Below are 8,309 nucleotides of genomic sequence, written 5' to 3' on the forward strand. Positions count from 1 at the left end.
AAAAGTTACTGCAACAGGCTACTGAACTCAAGGCTGCTATATATCACTGGACATAGGTAATTAGTTCCCTGATATATCATAATCTGGCCATATGATAACTACTTATAAAAACATAAAATTCTAATCTTCTTAATAGTTCACAGTGAATGAAGACTAAAGTCCCTCCTTATTTCACATTAATATTTGACAAAACTGACTTGGAAATATTTTTTTTTCCAAGCTCCCAACATGCCAGGCTAGCATCTTTATATTGTATAAAATGTTCTATGATTTTTAAAATTACTTTTTAAAACTCGTAGGACATTTAGTACCATGTATGCATTATGTTTTTTCGTCTTGTTAGAACAATACTAATTACTTCTGTGTTTTGTTTTGTTTGTTGGCTTTTTTATTTGTTTTGTTTTTTTCAAGATAGGGTTTCTCTATGTAGCTCTATCTGTCGTGGAACTAGCTCTGTAGACCAGGCTGGCTTCAAACACAGCAATCTGCTTGCCTCTGCCTCCTGAGTGCTTGTATTAATGGTGTGTTTTATCACCGCCTGGTTTGAAGCTTATTATTAAGCTAAATATGTACCTACAATATTGTACTGAGGGTTGTTCTTGTTGTGATGAAACACCATGACCAAATTCAAGTGAGGGGTGGTTAGGGGAAGAAGAGCTTATTGGCTTATACTGTCACATCTTAGTCCATCACTATAGGAAGTCAGGACAGGAACTCAAACAGGGCAGGAACCTGGAAGCAGGAGCTGATGCAGAAATCATGGAGAAGTGCTGCTTACTGGCTTGCTATTCATGGCTTGTTCAGTTTGCTTTCTTATAGAACCCAGAACCACCAGCCTCCCACCCACCGTGGACTGAGCCCTCCTCTCTCCATCACTAATTAAGAAAATGCCCTATGGGCTTGCCTACAGCCCAATCTTATGGGTGCATTTTCTTAATTGAGATTCCCTCCTCTCAAATACCTTTACCTTGTGTCAAGTTGGCAGAAAACTATCCAGCACACATATGACCCAGTAATACTATTCCTAGAGAAAAACATATCCAAGAAAAACATAATCTTAGACTCACACAAAAACCTATATACTAATATTTAATAGCAACTTCATTCATAATTACCCTAAGCTGGACACAACCCAAAATATTCATCTAGTGAATGGCCAGGAATGTTAGACCACACAATAGATACAACTCAGCAACAGCAAGGAATAAAATGTTGACACATGCAATAACTTAGATGGGCTTTACAGGCTGAGTGGAAAAAAATCAATTTCAACTGGATGTGTTCCAGGTAATGCTACTTATCTGACATTCTGGGAAAGGCGAAATGTAAGGCTGCCTAGCATATATCAGAGCCTGTGTTGAGTATCCAGCTCTGAAGAAAACACAGAGAGACAGAGACAGAGAGACACAGAGACAGAGACAGAACAGAACCCTGGCTAGCAGGTGTCACATGTGGGTGAAGTGCTGGGCAGATGTAGTGTTACGTATTACAGAGTAGTAAAACTATGCTGTACCTAGATGGTGATCATTATACATTGAACATTTGTCAAAACTTGTTAAACTATATAAAAGAGAATTTTACTGTACACCAATTAAAAGCAAAATGTAAAACCTGGCATGTAAACACAGGCCTGTCATTTCAGCACTATGAAAAGAGAGGCAGGACGATCAATAATTCATGACCATACTAGTCTACATAGTCTACATAGCAAGTTCTAGACCACCCTAGGCTATAGTAGGCCCAATATAGACTTGTCAGGTTGCTAAGGACACACCTCATGGGATATATACATACACACACACACACACACACACACACACATCACATATAAAGCTCTGTGTTTGGTCCCATCACTAAACAAAAAGATGTTATATTTTAAATTTTTGTGTTCTACAGACTGTTGGCATTTAAGGAAGAATATAATAGAGTTTGGACAGTAAAGGGATGGGAGAAAGAGGCAGTAAGTTAATATAGCAATATATGAACATTTTAACTTGTTTTAAATTTAATTTTTTTCTTTGTGTTCATTGTTTTTTAGTTTTTCAAGACAGGGTTTCTCTGTGTAGCCCTAGCTGTCCTGAAGCTCACTCTGTAGCCCAGGCTGGTCTCAAACTAAGAGATCTGCCTGCCTCTGTTTCCCGAGTGCTAAAATTAAAGGCCTGACCTAAAGTATCATTTCTTAACTCTTTCTTTTATGAGGTTAGAAAATGAATGAAAAATAAACACAGTCTTTAGGAAGCTCAAGCAGAAAGATCACAAGTTCAAGACCAGCCTAGACAACCAGATCCTATCTTAAAATCGTGGGGGTGGGGGATGCTTAGAGGCTAGTTAATAAAATGCTTGCCTACCATAAACATGGGGCTTTGGGTCTGATCATCTCATAAAATTAGGGGTGGTGACATGGTAACGTGGTGACATGGTGACACATTCCTAGAATCTCAGCACTGGGAGTAGAGGAGGCAGCAAGAGAAACTCAAGATCATCTTCAGCTGGAAAGCAAGTGTGGAGCTGGCCTGGGATACAGAGACCCCGCCTTAACAAAAAGCATGGGGTGGGGGTAGCTCACTGATACAGTGTTGCTCAGCACAGCAAGGCCATAGTGTCAGTCCTCTGAACCAAAAGGAAATAAATATGTGCACAAAGAGACGCATGAGGGAACACAAGCTGAAGAGCTATCTGTCTTCCTGGCCTGACTTATGAATCTGAAAGAAGCAAAGAACACTTCTGAAATTTATTATGAAAATAAAATGAGTTATTTTTTTTCGTGTGTGTGTGCTTGTGTGCGTGTGTGCGTGTGTGTGTGCGTCCTTGTGTGTGTGTGTTCATGTGTGTGTGTCCTTGTGTACGTGTGTGTGCGTCCGTCCGTGTGTGTGTGTGTGTGTGTGTGTGTGTGTGTGTGTGTGTGTGCGCGTGTGTGTTTAAGGAAAGTCTAACCCCAGAAGCCAGAAGCCATCCTCACTGGTTACAGCATAAGCACTCTCCTCCTTTGTTACTGTTACACCTACTTTCTTACTGGCTTGATAATACAGCAGATTGATAGGTTTTTTTCGTTTTGTTTTTGGTTTTCTCTCTTCTAAGGGGCATTCAGTAAAGACAAAATGCAGCTAAGATCATCTTTCCTTGACTCTCATTTTTAGAAACATACATTTTTTTAACCGCTTTATACAAAGATACAAAAGTGCATCAGATATTTTATGTTGTATCATGATATAAAAATTCTAAAAAAGGCCAGGCGTGGTGGCGCATGCCTTTAATCCCAGCACTTGGGAGGCAGAGGCAGGCGGATTTCTGAGTTTGAGGCCAGCCTGGTCTACAGAGTGAGTTCCAGGACAGCCAGGGCTACACAGAGAAACCCTGTCTCGGAAAAAAAAAAAAAAAAAAAAAAAAATTGCCAATCCAAAGCTAATCAATGGTTCAGCCAGTGTAAGCACTTGCTTTGCAGGCCTGGTGACCTGCATTTAATCCTCACAACCGACTCTACACATGTACACCATGGTATGTGTACCCACACGTATACTACGTGTATGCACAGGCATAAACACACACACACACACACACACACACACACACCCCAATAATATAATCTCTTATTCTAAAAGGTCAAGTTTTAAAAATAGTATTTGATAAAAGTCCAATAGTATATCAAATAGTTAAACAAGAACATAAATATAGCAAGTGATAAAAATGAATTCAGTCATATACTGGTAATTTTACATCTATGCAAATACAGGTATTATTTAGGCTTGTTACTAGAGAAAGGATCAAAACAAAATATTGAAAAAATCCATATTATTGAAATTTGAAGAGGACCCCTTAGACAATTCAAAATTCCAGTGATGCTTCCGTCCAATGATGCCTTCATCATAAAATTTAAATATCCATATTTACTTATAAGAAATGGTTTTGCCTTCTCTTTCTTTCTTTCTTTCTTTCTTTCTTTCTTTCTTTCTTTCTTTCTTTCTTTCTTTCCTTCCTTCCTTCCTTCTTTCTTTCTTTCTTTTTCTTTTTGAGATAACGCCTCTCTATCTAGCCCTGGTTGACCTTGAACTCAAGGCAATCTTTCTGACTTGTCCTCCTACGGGCTAGGATTCCAGGTGTGTCCCCATCCCCAGCTTGTCTTCTTCATCTCCCTACCTTAGGGTCCAAACTTTCTTTTGCATCATGCTCGGTAGCTCACCCCCAGAATCAGGGGCATCTGGAGTTCAAGTGCATCCTCGGCTACACACCAAGTCGGAGGCCACCTGGGCTCTGTGATACGCGCTATCTTCAACAGAACCGGAGAGAATGGAGTAGAGTCTGGGGAATAGGCTCAAAATACAATGTAAGAATTTCTCTAACTTTAAAAAAGGAGAAAAGCTTATGAATGAGTATATATAGAGTAAGTGAATTTCAACAGAGCACAGTTTCTTTCTTCCTTTTTTTTTTTTTTTTTTTTTGTTTTGTTTTGTTCTGTTTTGAGACAGGTTTTCTTGGTGAAGAAAAACTTTCTGGCTATTCTGGAATTCGATTTGTAGGCTCTTAAATTCAGAGATCTACCTGCCTCTGCCTCCTGGGTGCTGGGATTGAAGTCTGGCACCATTGCTGGGCAACATAGCATAGTTTCACTCAAATTACTAATGAAACATACAAATTTACCAATTCTATTTGCTACATACACATCTGAATTTTCTGGAATTCTGAATTATGACTAAAGAGTGTATTACTAAAAGACATTAATTTGCTTAACTAGAATTCTGACTCCTTTGGAATTCTGTGCTTTTTAATTATACTTTTCTCCCCACATAGCTCAGAAAGAGGAAGAAGGTTCATATTTTAATCCAGTTAAGCCCAGAATCCACAGGATAAAGAATGAAGGACATAAAGAAACATGTCCCAGAAACGGTGACACAGTTGCAACACAGTGTAACTGGTACATATGACAGCTCATCACGTAGCTGGATCATCCAGCTATATCTTCTGTTTTGCTGTTTCTAATTTCTTTAGAATCACTTGGCAGACAAACAGAGGAGATTCCACTCTGCAGCCAGAGGTTTCAGTACTTCTGTTCTACCTGACTCAGATAGAGGGCAATGACCAATCTGGGCAACCCATTTCTACATCCTATGCAAATTAATGCACCAATCACCAAAGAAGAGTACTGGAAGGTCAAAAAACCCAAAACCCTGCACAGAGGACATCAGTTGGTAACTTCTGATGTTACAACATTATGTCATTTTACACGGCTTCTAATGAGGTCTTCTCAGTAAAGTATCCACTTTACAAAACAGCAGTGACCTTTCAGGCAAATTTTTCCAAGTAACTATTTTCATCCCTAGTATATCTAAGGTCAGTAAAAGTGTTCTAAATATAGAATAATGCTTCACAGAAATATTTGTGTGTGCTTATATTGTATCTAAATTAGTATACTCAACATTTTCCTTCCTAAATATTTGCATCTAAGTGTTACACGCACATAATAACAAAATTAGCCAATACAGTTATAAAAACGATTTTTGCTTAGCATGTGATTTCTCCTATATGGTAAACAGTAGCATCAAATTCATTCTTATATGCATAACTATTTCCAACCCAGCTTTAATACCTGTTCTCACAATTCCAAAGGAAAAAATAATAATTTGAAGAGCAATTTAAAATACTGTCATAAACCTAGAATCCTGGCCCCATAAGGATTTCAAACCCTAGCAATTCCTTTGGAAACAGACTGCCATAAAAAGAAGTTCTCGTTAATTTTTAGGTATTACATTTTAAACCTCCATTAAAAGAGCACATACCATAATGCAACTCTATCTAGAGATATCAGGGGTCAAATGAGACAAAGACCTTGTTAAGTGTTAACCAAATTTTCCTATCATCCATTCATAAATTAGGGGGTTCTGAGTGTTCTTCAAAAAGTTCACACTACTAGGAAAGACAGCATTCCCTTCTGTTGGGAATTAACCTTTCTACCTAATAGTCACCATATAGTTACTCTGTTTCTAAGTAGGAATCCAGTTCTCTTTGATAAAGAAGCTCCTTCCTTGCCATTAGCAAGTCACATCTCAGAATAAAACATCATCTGAACAGGCAGGAGGGCAACCTACCACTGTGATGAGCTAAAGAGGGTGGAGGTCCTGGCTATGGCAGCAGGTGCAGAAAGCCTAGCCATGAAATCTCAGACCACTGGTGAATGGAGTATCATGCTCCCACCCCCGTCAGCCCCCACCACACCTCGTTTTTAGAGATAAGGTCTTACTACGTAGCTCTAGTTGTCCTGGAATTTCCTAGGCAGAGCAGGCTGACCTCAAACACATGGACTCTCCGGGCTCAGCCTCTGGAGTGTGTGGGCCGCCATACCGGAGGACCACTACTCCCTATTAAAATTATTAATGTATATATAACATAGACAGAAAATAGGACTTATTCAAACAGCCAGACAAGTGGGGAAGCCCTTGTTGAAGTGCTGGAGTATAGATTCAGGGCAAGCATGACCACCTTCCCTACCACTACATGACCGCAATTGTTGGGGTAGCCGTGGTGTTGAAAGTTGAAGTCCCTTCTCTCCTGTGGGTGAGAAGCCAACGTTTGCAGCCATCCATGGCAAAGGTCCTAAGAAAACTCCATTCAGGGCTACAGCCCCATCCTAGCACCCTGAGTGGCTTCTAACGGTATAGCTCTGCAGTGGGTCATGTGACAGCTGGGTGTGTGCCTCCGTGCTGCGCAGAGAGATCAGTTTGCGGGTGTGCCTGAGTGTGTACGGACAGAAGTTACACGCCTGGTTTAGGAAGGCGCGCGCGTGGGGGTTGGGGGGTTGAGGGGCGCGTGAGTGCAAAGTGGACAGTGAAAAAGGTTTCAAGAACACTCCTGGGCCAGGCGAAATGCCCAGGCTCGCATGAATGGGTCCCCTGTGGGGCCAACCCCTGTCCCCTGAGGTCGATGTCCCAGTCCTTGGGGGAGGCGAGGACGTGGGGGACACCCCCCTGCACCCAGCACCCACCTGACGGATCCGCGGGGGGTTCTGCGGGGTGCAGGCCCCTCCCTCCGGGCCAGGGGAGGTGGGAGAAGCCATGTCCACGCTCTTGGAGCTCCTTCCCTCCGTCAAGTCCGGCTGTCCCGCGTGTCCTCGTCTCTTCCGCTCCCGGCCTGCGGCGTTCGGGCTCACCCGGGGACCCGCGTGCTTCTAGGCGACCGCAGAAGGTCGGCCTTGGCCGCGATCGCCCGTGGAGAGCTGCTGCCCGAGTCCACCTACCTCCGCGCGAGGTGCCGTGGGGCCATGGCGCGCCGGGTGGGCTGCGGGCTGGGCAGGCGACACGCGCTAAGCGACTGCTGCTAGTGGCGCCGGGAGAAAGAGGAGGGCTTCTTCCTTCGCCGCGCGCCGGGAGAGCGATGAGCTCATGGACAGCTCCCAGAAATATGTCTATATGCACCACTGCCTGCCGGAGCTCGCGAGGTGGGTGGGGATAAGAAGCTCGGCTGCGCTCCCGCAGCCCGGGAGACGTCCCCCGGGAGGCCCGGCTGCTGCTCCTCCCTGCCCCGCGCGGGCCCGCTCCGCTCCCATTCACACTCACACCCGCTACACGCCAGATCTCCTGTCCGCGTGGGCGAGCAACCCACCCACCTCTAGCGCACGCATTCTTTGTCCTTCCAACCACTCCCTCCCGATGAGGAACAAGTCATTTATATGAAGTGACCAGAATGTGGAATACCTCTGTGACCTTAGCTCCTGTCCAATGTGGACTGAGGAGGATGAAATGTCACAATCTTGTGTATCTTCACGCTTTGGGCGTTTCCTCTTCCCCACCTTTTCCTCGATGAGAAAGAGCCTTCCAGCTCTACTTCCTACTCTTCCCGGTGATGACTTGGCCGCCTTTTCTCTAAGGTCCCCTGAACACTTGCATAGATCCTGGAAGAGTTTGGACCAAAGGACCAGGTTTAGCAGACCCGTGCAATGGCTTGTGGTACAAGTCATGCGTGCTGCGGGATGGCTGGCCTACTTTGGTTGGTGCTTCCCTGGAATAAAGCTGGAACTACCAGGAGTAGGGAAAAATAGCCATCCAAATATACCTCTTTAGTGATATCTCATTGAGATGGAAATTTCGATTGTTTGTTTTTAATAGCAGCAAGAGCTGGAATGTAGCTCAGTATATCACTTATTTGCTTGATGAATGAAGCCTTGGGCGTGATCCCCAGCTATGGATAAAGTAGGCGTGGCTGTGCATGTCTGCCATCCCAGTACTTGGGAGGTAGAGACAGAACAATCAAAAGTTCAAGGTCATCTTTGGCTCTACAGTGAGTTCGAGGCCAGCTTATGGTACACGGGACCATGTATAAAC

General features: G+C 43.4%; 1 protein-coding gene across 11 annotated transcripts in view; it reads right to left on the minus strand.

Annotated features, from left to right (window-relative positions):
- Ank2 (ankyrin 2) overlaps positions 1 to 7,560 on the minus strand; it is a 569,474-nt gene extending 561,914 nt beyond the window's left edge. For all 11 annotated transcript variants that reach the window (XM_021195385.2, XM_029537925.1, XM_029537924.1 and 8 more), the window contains exon 1: positions 6,974 to 7,560. In XM_021195385.2, the coding sequence (XP_021051044.1) occupies positions 6,974 to 7,045 (72 nt within the window). In that variant the 5' untranslated portion in view covers positions 7,046 to 7,560. The remainder of the gene's footprint in view (positions 1 to 6,973) is intronic.
- Positions 7,561 to 8,309: the final 749 nt, after the last annotated feature.

Source organism: Mus pahari, chromosome 4, assembly GCF_900095145.1.
Source record: "Mus pahari chromosome 4, PAHARI_EIJ_v1.1, whole genome shotgun sequence".
NCBI lineage: Eukaryota > Metazoa > Chordata > Mammalia > Rodentia > Muridae > Mus > Mus pahari.